This window comes from Calonectris borealis, chromosome 18, assembly GCF_964195595.1.
Source record: "Calonectris borealis chromosome 18, bCalBor7.hap1.2, whole genome shotgun sequence".
NCBI lineage: Eukaryota > Metazoa > Chordata > Aves > Procellariiformes > Procellariidae > Calonectris > Calonectris borealis.
The window spans coordinates 6,643,105-6,659,640 of NC_134329.1; the positions used below are offsets into that span (position 1 = coordinate 6,643,105).

Sequence of the window (16,536 nt, forward strand, 5' to 3'; positions counted from 1 at the left end):
TTTCTTAAAGGAGAAACATCACTATTTCATAGTAAGTAACTGTATTTGGTGGTTTAATTGTATCTAGACCAAAGGATTGTTGTTTCCCAAAAAATGGTTAGTTATGCAGCTTATTGTAGAGTATAAGATTTAGAGATGCGGCATAGTGAAAGAGATACTAATACTCTCATGCCTCAGTTAAATTTCCTTTCTTTATTTTGATCACAATGTTCAAAGACCAAGGTTTGCTGAAAAAGTCTACTATTCCACTGTTCATAAAGCAGGTCCTGTTCGCCAAACGTCTGCTGCATTCATTATGTGAAGCACACTTCCTTTACACTACCAAAAAACATTATCCTTCTTCCCTTAGCCCTTTGTCACCACATACAGAACATGAACTACCCGGACTAGTACCAGGCCCTGCAGTATGGCCTCAGATAGTACTGCAAAGTGCACAAAGCGCCATCTCATTCACGTCACAAACAAATTTTTATGATTTTGAATCATCAATTACCCAACTTTGTACTGAGAGAATACATTTTATCTTGGAATAAATCTCTTTTTACTGGACAAGATTTTTTTTGTTTTGTTTTGGTATGTAAAAATTAGCAGATCTCATATTACTCTAACAACACTGCTCATTGCCACAGCTTAGGCAGAATAGACATCATAGATCTTTAGGCTTTAATATGACAGCGACATAAGATTCCTGTCTGGCTGAAAAGCTGATACTCTACACCGCTGTCAAAGGCATGCTAACCATTCTTTTCCTTTCTCACAAATATATAAGCTTGCAGTCTACAATGCTCACCACAAGATTTCCAAATGCATGAAATTTTAATAATAGATATACAGTTACAGCAACATGCAAAGACCACAATATTGACAGCTTTTTTTTTTTTTGCAGCTGTTGTCAGGGTATATTTCATTAAATTTTCTTTTTTTTTTTGGGTGGGAAAAGGTGGGAAAGGGGCTCAAGAATAATAGTAGAAAGGATAATTACATTTAGTGGAACCAAAATAATCAGTTATTTTACTATACTGAGAGAGCAAGTTTTACTGAATGAGATGAAGTTAAGAGGATTAAATAGAATTTCTCTGCAACCTACATCTTTGTTAAGTCTGCAGAAAGTGGTCGTGATTGAAGAGATCTGCGTAGATTTCCTGGCTTAACATCAGTATTTTCTGTTGTCAGTTCTTTGATTCTCTGTTGGATGTTCACACATCTGTTTTCCTTCTCAGCAGTTGATGGGAGAAGTTCTGTATCCATTGAGGTACTGGGATTTTCTGAAGTAAACAAATTAATGTGTTTTTTAACACTACCTCTTACGATATTATTCTCTTTTTCCGCAGAAGCTGCAGGGCTTTCACAGCCTAGAAACATAGACGTTTCCTTTTGATCTGGCCTTCCCCCCCCCTTATTAGTTCTGCTTTCACTAGTGGTTTCATGGCTTCTTTCAGAGCCATGCAAGTTAGTCATTATTTCTGGGTTTGTCTCAGTTTGTTCACTTTTAGATTTAAGCTTCGTTTCCCATATGTATTTTCCATTATTTAGGATGCCTATGTCCTGACTACTGCACTTCAAATTTGTTTTAGAAGAACTGCCTTTATTAAATTCAGTTTCTTCAGTTTTTGGCCCCATTTCAGACTGATCGTGACAGCCCACGTCAGTAGAAGAAGTTATCGATACATCCTGCTTGCTTTCGTGAGATGAACAAGTCTTCTTGCAAGAAGAAAGATCTTTATGTTCAAACTTAGCTGTCAGGTCCATGGACAAAGGCCTTGGTTTTCTAGCCCAGGATTTCTCTGTAGGAGATTCTTCCTCAGAAGCTTCGACGGTGCGATGGTTTTGATCTCGTAATGATTCCAGAAAAATAGCAGATACTGGTCTATGTTTTGGCCTTTGCTGCACATCAATAGAGAAATCAACTTTACTGTTGATATTATTTGCATCGTCATTGTTTTTCTCCCCTGGACGAACTTCATAAGCATCTTTTTTTTCACCAGTTTTGAGGGAGTTCCAAGAGACTGGTCTAAGACTGGTGGAAAGCGATATCTGCCTATGAAGAGACCCTTCAGGATTCCTGGATGTTTCAGATGGCTGAGATGGTTTCTCCAGCTTCGCATTGCACTGAAGCTCTTTTGTTTGCATAGTACTAAACACTCTGTGGTCATCAGCAGCCCTTTTTTCTTGGGCAAGGCTTACCTTTGATTGCTCTGTGCCTGCTGTCTCAAAAAGAATGACCGTATTCGCACTGGGACCAGTGTAGAAAGTCATGTTTGTGACTACTTCACTGCCAGCCTTATTTTCATTTTCAATTGCTTTCTGATCTACTAACGGAGGAACATTTCCACTTAATACCTTAACAGATGATGTTTCTTCAGTGGCCTTTCTTATAAAACTACTTGATCTGAAAGCCGGAATAGGTGGTTTTACATTTGCAAAAGTATCTGAAGATTTCTCTTTAGAAAAAGGCTTTGGGAAAAGTCTTGGCCGTGATCCTAGTGACGGCATTGTTGCAGATCTCAAAGTACTCCCAAACTTGTTCTTCTCTTCAAGAGTTAGTGATGCTGAAGCCTCCTTTGTCTTGCTACTTGCATCTGAAAGCACACTTACATACACACGCTGTGATTTATCCTCATTTCTGATTTCATTTAAGTCAGGTACTGTCGTCAAAGACGCCAAAGTAGAATTTATTTCTACTCTTGTTGCCATAGTTGTAATTACACATTCAACAGAATTGAAAAAATCCAACGAGGAAAAAGAATCTGCAAAAAAAGAAAGAAAATGCAAGTATTGATGTAGAGTCAGCATGAATATCAAATAACATCATTCTAATTTAAATTCATAAGGTAGCTAAACTCAGATTAAGGTGCCTTTCAGATATGCTGTTTACAGAGTGTATCACACAATGAAAGACATACTGTTCCTCCTCCTCTAAAAAAACAGCAAGAAACACCATTATTCATTGATTAGGCCTAACAACCAAAGAATACATCACAAAATCTGCAAGAGCATCTGCACAGCACTGAGTTCCCATTAATCGAGTAAGTTTCAAGGGTTGAGATACTTAAAAATAAAGAAATTAATTTATTTTTTGAAGCAGACATCTCAATGTTGACATACAACATCAACTCTTTTTTACAATATAAATAGCTGGCCAGATGCATTGAGTATGTACTTTCAAACTAACAAAAACATCAAGATTGGTGTGACTGAAAGTGTTATTTGTAATCTATTAGCTAAAGCTTACAGTTAAACAATGGAAATAAATGCATATTCTACAAATCTCCAAAAGCTTTGCTACCACTTACCTTAATTTGCATTTTCTGCTGCAACCAGTCCATACAACTGGATTCACTTCTCATAGCAAAAACAAGATCTTGGTCACCAAGATCACATTAAGAACAGGGGAAAGCGATCACTTCAGCAACACTGATCAGACCTCTCCTGCAAACAAACAAAGCGTGTTCAGATTCAAGTATGGCACATACCCAGATCTACACAGGGAATACACATGAGGCAAAAATCCTGAGCGTTTTAAGTAAAAACAGCTGGCTCCTATTTTGAATTATAAAGCCACCTGATTTAACTATATAAAGCAAAAGACTATTTTTCAGACCGTTATTAACGAATCAACAAGAAATTATCACCTAAAGCCTTAAAGGTGTAAGTGAAAGGTGAAGGGTAAATAACTTGGTCTGCACAATAGACAGACCAAATTTGAACATAGTTAAAACCACACTTCCATGAGTACTGTTTGCAAATTCAAGTATTGTCAATCACTGGTTAAAAACACTGAGCTCTATATTACTGTAATCTCAATTACTGTAATTTACTTTCTATTGTAAATCGCCTTTCTGTGACAAGAGTATGTGAAGTGCTACCTGAGAAGCTGACCTTCAAACGGCTGATTTTCAATCAAAATATAACTTTTACCATGACAAAGCAGTTTTTCAATATCTCGCCAACAAAGGCAGGAGATTAGCTTTGGCTTTAATTATATTCTTACTGCAGAGATGAGGAAAAACCAGCAATAATTAGAATTTCAGCAACAAGAAGTAACCTGAATTTTTCTCTAATAAAAAGTGTATTTAAATTTTGTAGCAGATGCAGGTGGCTATGTAAGGTTTGATGCATTATCATTTGTTTTCCTTTAAAAGCTGTCATACTCTTCATTTTTAGGAAATTCATACTGTATTTCATATAGTCTTTCACTCAGGGGCTCAATTTTGTGTTGCCACCCTCTTGTCTACTTTTGGGCAGCCTGTGAAGGAGCAGTCTTTGGACTTCTCTCGCCTGATCTATTTTGGTGTGTATTTACTCTACAGATATGCCTATTTGTAGATTCTGTGAAAGATGAAGGCCCCTGCACGTGAATATTAGAAAAACAGATATTGCCTTCCTGATCCTACAGTCTGGAAAAATGGTTATTTCACCTTCAGCTTTCCTTGAAGAGACTAACACCACACCGGCACCATAAATTGCAGAGATTTATTTTTGTCCCTTGCGTTTATGCCTTCCTCTCTCAGGCAGGCTAATGAACTCTCTTCACCTTGCCCATTCCCTTTCATCTTTCAATCCACTTGAAATTCTGTCTCAACTACTTACACGCTATGCTAGTCCCCTTTGAGTCCACGACCTCTCCTTTCCAAAATAGTCACTAACCCAATCAGCTTATCAGAATCAATCTGTTCCTTCCACAATCTCACAGATCTTAATGAAATCTTCCTCCCTCTCCCACTCCTTATTCTAAGAAACACCATCAAAATCCGATTAAAATGCTCTCACATTCCAAGGACGCAAAGGTTTTGCGAAGCGCAGTTATACTCTAAAAGTAGAATAGTAACACTTGCTGAAAAAAGGGCAATGCTACAGGAAATACCGCAAAGCAAAAAATTAAGCTGTAAAACCAGCATCTGTCTTGCAGTACTTGAGAGCAGGTTTAGCTCATATCATTCTGTAGTTCTTTTTTTTTGGAAAAGAAGAAGGGGGCACGGAGCTTCTTAAATGGAATAAAACTTGATCCTCAACGGAACGCAAGGCAGTGAGTATACAATGCGGGGCATAATCCTTGCTAACAGCATACAACTCATTTCTTCAGCCAACATTCCTACACCACAGTTTACCCATTCTGATGATATCTGTTCCTTAGTTTTATTACACTACACCTCAGCTTTACAGGATCCCATTTTTTCTACATGATCTAGCAAAGTCCGTTTTCAGGTTTTAAATCCTTATTACTCAGATACCCTACAACGGATATGTGGCCCAAAACAGACAAGTATTCAAAAAAGGAGAACAAATATTTGGGGAAAAAAAATATCACCCAATTTTGGAAATTATAAAGCTCCTGGAACTTCAGAAAGCTGTACATTCGATAAAGAGGAATCATGTTATCAATGCAACCTATAACATACACTAGACATTGTGTCTCGGTTTTGAAATACAACCTTGGTTTTGATAAATGTGCTTCTCTCTAATAAAATACTATCTAGTTAAGTTGGCAATGTACAAAATTTTGGGTAATTTAAAAAAATCAACTGTAAACTAAACTGCATGAGAATTTTGGATGCTATTCATATTTAGTGTAACTACTGTAATTGTACTATTACAACTGTAAATACCCCAGTGTTAGCTACAATATGTTATTCCTTTCCCTGACCCACCTCTGCTCAGGGCCAATTTGCACGTGCTGCGTGGCCGCCGAGCCGGCTGCGCTGCCCCACGCTGCCACTCTGTCCTCTACACGTCCCCACTCCGTCCAGCAAAGCACCCAAACCATGCTGTCACCTTTTCTAGACTTTATTTCTCTTCGTGCTCCCTACACTTTGTCACGCTCCCCTTGGCTGTTCTGGGTTGCATTCTGCATGCACAAATGAAAGCATAAATGGCACTGAAATATCTTTTGAAATTCTTCCTGCTTTTAATGAAAAGAATGGCGCATGAAGGCTTGGCTCTTCCCCCGCTGCTCTTCCTCCTCAGCTTCAAAACAACTGCAACTGTGATTTTTCCTGGGCCAAGCTGAACCACTACAGGGTGTTACAGAGATGCACACACAAACACCAGTGCAGGCTCAAACGGAGTCTTAAATTCTTAATGTCTTAAGGTCTTGTTTGGATTTTTCATTAAACAATCTATCTTTACTAAGATTATTAACATTGCCTATTAGAAATCAAAATGGATTATTCACTTCACACTGTATTTTTGCAAAAATCATACAGGAGGGGCTTTACCCAAAACACGCCCTTTATATTTAGCGTTTGCCTGCCCTGCCTTGCCCATCAGCGGCACACAGAACTATTATTTACATCACTGGTAATTCCTTTAAGCCTATTAGGGCAACAGGAGCAGCAGCCTGCAGATAATTTTCCACCATGAATCACGTGATTATTGCCAACTTCCTTGCTCATAAATAAGAATGTTTTAAATGACACAAAGCAAAATAATCTATAATCTGTCCCTGAACCTCACAGCAGATAAACAAGTCCATCTGTCTTTTGTAAGGATGGAAAGCATAAAAATTCCACAGAGAAAATCTCTCTGCTATTTTAAAAAAACCCAAACAAAACAAAAACAAACCCCAAAAATCCAGTTTCTAAAATTGAAAACAACCAGAAAGCATGGCTCCAACAGTGAATATCTGTGTCTGTTTATACTAAGAATACTCCAGTAGAAAACTACCAAATATACACAAGGTTTTCCTTCTTTAAATACAACTTTACCAGCAAATCTGCCAGCAGTATAAAAAAATTACTCCCTTAGTGTGTAAATACAGGAAGAGATTTGTATAACTACATGTATTATCAGCTTCTGAAAACACAACTTTGCCAATGACTATATATTCATCTTCCTGCAGGTTTTCACTGGTATAGCAAGCCACAGGAGCTACTAAAAACAAATGCAGCGACCATACATGCCGCACAGACACAAAACAATACAAGATTTATTTCATTCCAAGCCAAAAGGCTTCCCCACCGTCTGAAATTTTTCAATCTTTAAAAAAAAGTTTTTTCTTTTTCTTTTTTTTTCCTTCCTCTCCTCACTGACCATATATTGGTATCAGTCTACAGCAATTCATGTCAGTTATCCCAAGCAATCATCCTTCTGCTGCTTCCTGCGACACTTGGAGAGTTGCTGATAGGATCTGCTCTGCTAATTCTTATTTAATCCAATCACGCACTGTGCATATATGAAAAAAAGAATAGCTTAACCATGTGTGTGAATACTGTCCAGAACGTAAGACTTACTATAGCACAGTCAAATTAACATGAAGAGGAAAAAGAAAACCCTCTTCTGAAACTGTTATAACTAAGTAGATCATGCAACTAACTCAGTAAAAAAAGGCTTGTTCTATTCTTGGATTTAAGGCTGATTCACGTTACTAGGACCGTCATTCACTGAAATGGGAGCCATCAGTTGTATTTAAGAGGACATACAGGGTCTCTCAAAGAGAAAGATTAACAAAAATATGGTCATACTGGCTCTAATTTTTAAAAATATTCCTGGACAAATTTATTCACAAAGTAAGAACAAGCAATAAAATGCATTTAAATTATCTTTTCCCAGATTCAAAGTGAGAAGTTCAGTAGAACAAGGTGCTTGTTCTGCTCCTCAATAATCAAAATTAACAGGTTGAGAACTAAAAATACATATTCCAAATCTCACAAGATGGGTATCTTGTGACCTGCAAAGCCCCACAGATCTTTAATACTAATATTCCAAAGCATTGCAAAATTTAAAATATTCTTTCTCCATTGCCCATGTGCAAGCCTATTTGAAACCTCTAGTTTTTTTAGAAAAAAGGACAAAGTACTGTTCTTTTGGATATTATAGTCCAGTCCCATCACAAGGATGAAACACTCCACTCTGACATTTTCACCCACTGCAGAGAAAGATTAGCGTTTCGTTAAATAAAGTGCCCATCCTATAAATAGCAGCATTTACAAGCACTTGTAAATCTCTAATTGCTATTGCCAGTACAATTGTGTAACTATCATCACTTGCTAGAGCTTCACTGAGATCTAGACATGCACTAAAGAATAGAAATATTTTCAACTATCCTTTTGATTGTGCTGGAATCTCAGTACTAGAGTGACAATTTTACACCTTATATTTTAATACTCATTATTTTAATAATTTAAATATCCTAACCCACGTTACAAGGTAAGATAGTTAAAAGGGTAACAAATTATAAAGCACTACAAGCAAGTAACTTCAGTAATCCAAACTGGCCCCACACAGGCAATAACATTTATAGCAAACCAAAAATTGGATGTTAAATATGCTGGCGTGTCCACATAGTAGACAACAAATATAAGATGACATTCTTGATGTAGCAGGACAATCAATTGATTGAGACAATCATTCAGGAAAACACATTAATTTATGTTAAAATAGGATTCAACAGCAAAACGCAATTGTCCATAACCAAGACTGAAACGCACTGTGACGGCTGGGGGGCAAAGGGAGTCATCCTCCAAATTTCCTTGAATTTGTGAGACAAAGATTGGTCTGGAGGGAATCGCTCGTGAAAAAAATGGTATGTAATTGTCTGCTTCCGCAGCTGTCAGTCCTTTGGAGTGTTCATAACAATGTTTGCGTGTCACATATAAAAAGTAACCAAACAGGATTACTCTACAAAAATCACAGTCACCACTAGCGAGCAGTAATGTCCCCGGCCCCTGTCTGTCCGGCAGCATCTCTGCACTCTGTTCAGAAAGAAAAGGTTATTTCAAGAAAACAGTTTCAGAATTTCACCCTTTAAAAATGACCAGTCTGATTCTGGGTTATCAGCCTGCTTGTTCTGTTGCTCTCCCCCCACGCAGCCCAGCCTCCACCACGCAGCACCCATGGACAGCGCCCGCCACCCCTCCTGTCCAACAAAACGCTCTTCTCCTCTCTAGTGCCGAATGGCTCTAAAGGAAGAATCTGTGATTCTTCCCAGCAAAGAGAGATCCCTCCAAACATCAACCGTGACCATACTTTCCCCTACACAGCCATCGCATTTATTATCAACCCTCACCCATTTTCAGGGTTTTCAGCTCTGAAAAGATCTCAAAGAAATTCTGCACTGTGAGTTTTGGGGGCAATTACCACCGTTCCACAGACAATTAAGGGCAACTACTTCTCTGTCAAGATGAACTTTGTTAAAACCAGACTCTTGACTAGGCTTCTTCTTCTTTGTACATCATTGCCAGTGTGTTCTCCTCAAGAGAGAGGTCCACCAAGAGCACACAGGCTGAAAAAGCATGTTAGGCATTTCCTCTGACCTGTACAACTACCTCATTACATCTCATTCTTCCATAATTTCATTCTCCACAACCCTCTCATTGACAGTTTCAGAGTAAACTCTTCTCCCTTCCAAGTTTCACAGAGGGTCTAATTTGTTTTGAAAGTCTCATGAGACCTAGCTAGAACAAACCCTAACCAAAGGAAAAAAAGTTTTGAAATATTGGTGAATCATCATTTTTTGGTACCAGATGCTGTGCATCCTCACCCTCCTGAGTGAGTCATCTTTTATTTCCAGCTATCATTCTGCACGAGGGATTCCACCTGGCTCATTAGTGGGTGGGTATTTTCAGAAAGTCCAATTCTTTTGGCCATTGAAATAGAGAACAAAGACAAAATCTTGATTTCTGCCAACGGAGGATATCATTCAGCAGGAACAACAAGAATTACTGGATAAGGCTGAAGTCAGGCTAAGAGCATGTTTGTGCGGAAGGTCAGTATTCCCAGCAGGCCTCAGAAAGCGCTGCTTTGTTTGCTTATGTCATCAAACATTTGTTTTTGTGGTCAGCTTCAACTCCTGTTAATATTCTTTTAGGTTTCATCCTCATAAATGCGTTTCACCCACAAACAAGGCCTGCAAATAACTTCCCCCCATTATATGCAGTTTAGCGTGAAAAAAAGACATTCCAGAAACAATTGCATTGCATGCCAGATGAAATATTAATGATCAGGTTTAGCTACAAGCAAGAAAAATTGACTACGGAACTGAAAAAAGAAAAAGAAGTCAAACCAAGGCTCTTAGAGGAAGATGATGTTTCAGGCAGAAGCCTATTCTATATGCAGTTCCCACAGGTCAACAGGGTTACATCCCTAACACAACGGAGGGTGGATACTTTAATTTGCAGCCTGGCAAATTTCTCCTCAAACCTTTTCAGAATCATTATAAAACTTCCTCCTGGTTAATTTGTAGGAACAACACAAGTTGTCTTGCTGCAGGAAGGTTAACTTGATTTTTAATTGTATTTAAAATAAATTTTGATTAGAATAAGATTTTTTTGCACAGATTCTAAAAGGACAGGGTTAAATCCCTGGCTATGTCTTTTTCATACTCTTATGCTGTACATCACAAATACGATGAAATTAATCACATAATAATTTATTTATACCTCCTTTGAGCGTATGGTCTCCATGACCTTGCTTTAGAAGAGGTGAAATTTGGTTCATTATGGTTTCAGAAATACATCAAGTAGCTACTGATCCCTCTGACCTCGAGCAGGTGGCACTTTCAACCATCCCCTTCTAGCTGAAGCCCACAGAGGCGAGGCAGGGCTGCATTTTCTCTGCAGCTTTGAGCGTGAATGCTCTCATTTGGCAGGCACACCATGGGCGCGGCTGAAGGAGAGTAAGGAGATGGACGAGCCAGCTGTCTGCAGCACAGATAGAAATACAGGACTGAAAAAAACCTTTGGCATTCTTCCATTTCATACTCCCCTACAGAATACCATATTCAATACCATGTTTCAACAGTAAAAGGAGCTTAGAGACCACCCACACCTGAAAATATTTACTGTAATTGCGCATACTTCTTGTCCTCTTGGCAGCAAGGGAAGACAAAGGACAACTGTCTCCTATCTCGGAGCTGACAGGACACAGATACTACCACTGGATTTTCTGTTTCGCTCACCACGCTTGCTGCCTTCAGAGGTACCAGCTGCTGCAAATGCTTTATTAGCAGCAACGATATTATTGGGACAGTTTCCTCCCAAAACATTGGTGAAAACTACACAGACACTGACATTGAAACTTTTTACTTCATGGAGCAAATGTGAAGTTAAAATATCCCTGAGAAAATCCCTGCAGTAAACCACCTTGCTAAGCTTGCCAGCCAGTATGGAAACAAGCAAAGTTAATGACAACTGCAAAGGTGCAACACTCCCACTCCTCATGAGAGATAGGTCTGCTTCTGACCCGAAGTGGCACGCAAGTCAAAGTATCGAGTGAAACAGATCCGTGGGCTTTGGTTTATTAAAAAAACAAAATCCACCTACTTGTTACAAAAATAGGCAAGTGCCTTCACAAACTACTGCTTGCAGGCAAAGGCTATGAAGCCTTCAGAAATAAACCTGACACATCACCCTCTGCACCCAGGAAGGAATCAGAGGGAACGGATCACTCTATATAAACTGAGCTTCTGAAGGTCACTATATTACAGAAATAGCGTGATGTGAGAAGACATTTCCTGCTTGCCTTTATGCGTGGCAGGTGCTTTTATGTCAGAAGGGACTGTAAGAAAGGACAAAGCCCATAATCCTCTGATCTTCCTCTTCAAATTCTAACAGGATTTCCAGCACTGGAAAACACATTTGTGACCTGGCCCAGTAAACCACCTTCAGAAAGCATAACCAGCTCGCGTTGACTTGGAATCTCCAGTACTAATTTATAAATGCTATGTCTTTTATACATTTGTCTGATTGCTGAAAAAGGGATTAAGGTATTACCACATGGAGGAAAAAAAACAAAGTAGTTTCATCAAGACTTTAAGAAAACCTGAGGCTACTTGCCTTGGAGCATTACCTTCAACACACTAGATCACTTCAACAGTTTAATTGTCAGAAGAAAACCTGAACCCATAAAATGGAGGGCAAAGGAAACAGAGTGATGGGATAGAAGACCAAAAAGAATCATGACAGATTAAAAATTTTTTATATATATATATATGCACATCTTCTCCAAGACAGAACACCTGGGCAAAGCTAAACTGCACAGCTTCCATAAGGAGGACAGCTTTCCTCCTGTTCTAATCCTCAGGATTTGTTCTCACCATGAAGGTTCACAGCCAGCTGTCTCAGACCACTATACAGCCACTGCCAACGATTATTAATAGCGAAAACTAACTGACCCTAGGAAAATGTCTCTTGTATTAGTTTTACACCTGTACTTGTCTTGACAGATAGATTCTGAGCTGCACAATCACTAGCTAAAAGATTCATTCACAAAAAACATGTGCCACCTACAGATGAAATACTTAGAGCAGAGATGCTGTAATAGATTATGCTGCTTCTAAGCTTTCACCTAGCTAAAAAGAAATTTGTCATTGCCGATTCTTGTTACAAATGCTTATGTTCTGCTTGAGCTCTTACCATTTGATGTCTTCACTAGCTTATTTTCCACTTCTTTTCTTAAATATAACACACTAAAAAGCTCTGTGTTCAACAGCTTTGGATTTTGCTGCTAACGACACATTTTCTTTCAATACAGACAGCCAATATTGTCTAGCAGCGATTTCTCCATTCAGTCCACCATTCTATCTTTCAAATATTTGCATTAGTCATAACAGAAGCATGTAGCCCCGCTTGGTCAACAAGCAACTATACTCAAGCCCAAAATACTTGTCCCAAGCCCTACTCTAGCAATGAGCTGCAGCATAATGGGAGAAAGACATTCTGAACTGGCCCTGCTCTAAACAGGGGGTTGGACCAGATGATTCCCGGGAACAGATTATTCTGTTCCATGAACAAATGAACAATTTCTAACCTGCTCCTCTAAATTGTAGCACCTTTGTCTTAAAGATCAAGCTTGCCACAAAGCTGTACCATGGCAGTACCTATCTGAAGTGGACAATAATGATATCTCACTGTCACTGTTGGAAAAGACAAACGCCATGACAACAGACTGACAGAGTTAGCATTAATAAACAACACAACACAATCTCACTTCCCCCCATTTGCATGCCAAGGCAGGCAGGTGGTCCCACAGAGCAGCTTTTAAAGGCACTGCCAGCAGGGACACCGAGTGCTGACACTAGAACAACGCCTTGCACCAAGCTTTGCTTCTCCGAGATTCAGCTCTGAATTACCACAGAATGCAACTAAGTGCACTGGGTACAAACATTTAAAGAAAAGCCGTAGGCACCACCTAGCAAATTTTGACTAACGACATTCCTAACAGCTGACAATAACAACGGTGGCAGCGCACATAACACTGGATTGCCTGGAAAGGGGGAAGCACCTCCGCCCCGAGCCCTGGGGTCTGCAGGCACAGGGCTGACTGGCACTGCCAAGACAAACCTCAGCTTCACTGACAAGCTTCCTTTTGTGTGCTAGCAGAAGCAGATCCCGACACGTCTCTCTCGGACATGTGAATACAGAGGAGTTTTTATGACTGACCCTTTTTTATGCATGGTCCCCATAACCCAAAAATATTTAAGGCAAAATGGAGGGAATAGAAGAGTTGAAATTGGACTTGGGTGTACATGTTATTGCATCAACTCTGGGGGAAATTTTCCAGTGCACTCAGCAACGGCCTGACCACATTGAAAATCCAACTTCAGCACCGGTTCTGGCAGGCCAACACGACACAGCACGGAAAATACTGCTCTTAGCTCTTTTACCCAGCACTACGTATGATGCAGGGTAGGTTATCTGATAAAAACCCTCCCTTTCCCAACCTGTTGCTCCTATAGCAGTAATTCAAATGCTTTACTTAAAAGACGACCCGATTTTGAACAAGCCAATTATTAACAATCTTCAACTGGATTAATTTTACTCTAGTTATGCCTTTCAGTATACAGATGGAGCCATTGAAACTCATTCAAATGGACATGACCATCAGATTTACAATTTCCACTCACTTCTCATAAATATTGAAAAAATTACCAGACCAGCAAGAGATGGGTGGATCTATTTTGAGTCAAATAAAATATTGTTATAAAAGGAAAATACTTGGTGGCATTTATCATTCTCTAGGCCAAAATCCCTTATGTCATCCTCTGCTCTACAAAACAGTTACATACTTTGAAATTAATCTTTTTGCCTCTCAGGTTAACAACAATTTTCAGACAGCTCTGTGATCTCTTCCATATATACTCAACACAGCATTAATTTCGGTAGGATACGTTATGCAGCAGGGTGCTGCCTCCTGTCAGGCATCAATAATCTGCCCCAAGCTGCACAGCCGTAAAAAAGCTGCTATGTCAAGAATGTTTTATGTGCCAGAGGAGCTACTGCTGCTACCTTGATGATAAGGCTCCCATTTTTCCTTCAGTGGTCACATCTAGCTTTTCACATATGCAGGAAATAGTCTAAGTTTTTTTCCTCCACCAATGCAATTACCCATTTCAGAAACACTGGCTGGTTTTGCTAATTTGTATGTATGTTTCTTTTGTTACCTGCTAGCAGGTTATTGTTATCAGCAATCCACAAAGGAGTTTCCCCTTCTTCCAAAAGTGATATGAATTGAACACGGCATCAGAGTCCTGTATGACTATGAGGAACCACCGCAGTGACACTACATTTCTTCCCGTTTGTGAACAAAAGCGTGTTTAAGCCAAGAACTCTGACAGCACAAAGCCTGCATGTGCACGTTAGCCATCGTTTACTACTTTGCTTTTCAGAAACACAATGTTATTCAGCACGATCAAGGCCTATAATGAATTACTGGTCAACACACTTATCTAGCAGCTTTATGACAACAAAAACAATCCACTCCATCTCCCTATATGCTTGAGAAAGCACACAAAGGGAAAAATTGCCTATTAATTAAAAGGCAACAGTTCAGACACTTAAAATGTTAACATTTTTATTGAGGGGGGCGGAAGAAAAAAGAAAATAGCAGAAGTACTAACAAAACAGCACTGAAATCCACACTGTGGAGGCACTGAGAACGTGGAAGCGCCTGGCTGTGAACAAACACTCATGGGGAACGCACCCCCACGTCCAGCACACTGCACTAGCAGGGGCACGGAGGGGAGGTGAAGGAAAGCATAAGTGGCTACTTAAATGACATTCACAAGCTTTAGCATACAAGTGCATTATTAACCACGAGTGAACAGTGGTTTTTTTAAACTTCCTGGCAAGTTTTAAGCATAGAAACCACAGAACCACTCTAACACATCAAAATGAAGATAAGAGTAACATAAAAACACTTAAAAAAAAGCAGACACTGTCGAAGAATACATGGTACAGCGTAGAGATCACTTACATTTTAAGGCAGAATTATAATGAATAGCTGACACAGGCATACTTTGGAGCTCACAAAAATTACCAGGAATGAAGGATCACAGGTATGTTCTCAACAGTTCATCCAGGCCATGAGCACTCACTTGCCTGCAAGCATCCAGAAGCTTCCCTCAAACCACACCCACCTAACCACAATCACACCTGATCCAAATTTCTCAGGGCATATCCAAAGAAAGGATTTTAATAGCATTTTAGTAACCTGAGAATGGCCTCACAGTGAACTTCTAAACAACATGTTTCCAAAGTTAATACAAAGAACGTCCCTTTGACTGAAATCTGATCCAACACCAAACCAGAATACACGGAGTTCTCCCAGCTCCCCACCTCTGTTCATTCCTGCCCCCAGAAAGCCACACAGCAAAGCACGACTAACTGATCCTGGGTTTAGCTTCACTGTTAATACCACTGGATGCCTCTGGAAGGCACAAGACACGTTCACCAACTTCAAGAGGCACGGTAAGTGCTGCAGCTACTGGGGAGCAAAGCTGACTCCCTCACTGGCCTTTTTTTTGCAGATCTGCAAGTTCAAACAGCGACACGATGCTGTCATGAAAACAACAGGTAACTGACACTGGACCCTGAATTTCTGCAGGAGGAATCCCATCTGAATCAAACCATTTACAGAACAGGAGCCAGGCCAATCCAAGGAGCTGAATGTTAAGGCCAAATGTATCTTCGGCTTCCCCAAGTCAGTGGCAAACTTGGCAAGTGAAATCAAAGATCCACACATCCCAGTATCTTTCATTAGACAGCAGCCAGCGGAGGATGCTTCAGAAGTGACATAAGCACAAAATATCATTTCTTTTCAGTTTCCAGTAATCTATAGTTCAGCCACTTGATGAGCCAACAGAAGACAAGCTGCCTGCCCGGTGAAGAAGATCGGCTCATTGTTTTCTTTTGTTTCATCACCTATGAACCAACCAGCATATCGTGTCAGAACTACCGGACACAAACTCTGCCCAGGAACCGTACTGATCAGCCTGAGCTCCCCTCTCCAGAAGTCTTCAGGTTCAAAAGCCAAAGTGATAAAAATCAGAGTGAACAAAAAACAGATATACAGGATGAGAGAAGAGACCCATCTGACCAAAGCTGCCCAACGTTCAGGCAGTGCATGGCCTGTTTGTTTTGCAGCAAAATGATAAACCCTACAGATTTTGATGCCTAATAAAAGCCAGTCCAACTTACTATAAACACTTGCACATTGGTTTAAAGCCAATATTGGTTAAACAGTTATAAACAACCTTCTGTTAATTATGTAGTTTAAAATATACACTCATGCCTCAACAAGTTTTTCACTCCAGCCTCCTCT

The 16,536-nt window shown here is 39.7% G+C and overlaps 1 protein-coding gene across 1 annotated transcript in view; it reads right to left on the reverse strand.

The window, feature by feature from the left end:
- Nucleotides 1–16,536, reverse strand: part of LOC142090381 (uncharacterized protein KIAA1671-like) — a 33,735-nt gene that overhangs the window by 7,624 nt on the left and 9,575 nt on the right. The window contains exons 2-3 of the mRNA XM_075168162.1: nt 3,294–3,429; nt 1,088–2,747 (exon numbers count right to left, since the gene is read on the reverse strand). Of these exons, the coding sequence (XP_075024263.1) occupies nt 1,088–2,694 (1,607 nt within the window). The 5' untranslated portion in view covers nt 2,695–2,747; nt 3,294–3,429. The remainder of the gene's footprint in view (nt 1–1,087; nt 2,748–3,293; nt 3,430–16,536) is intronic.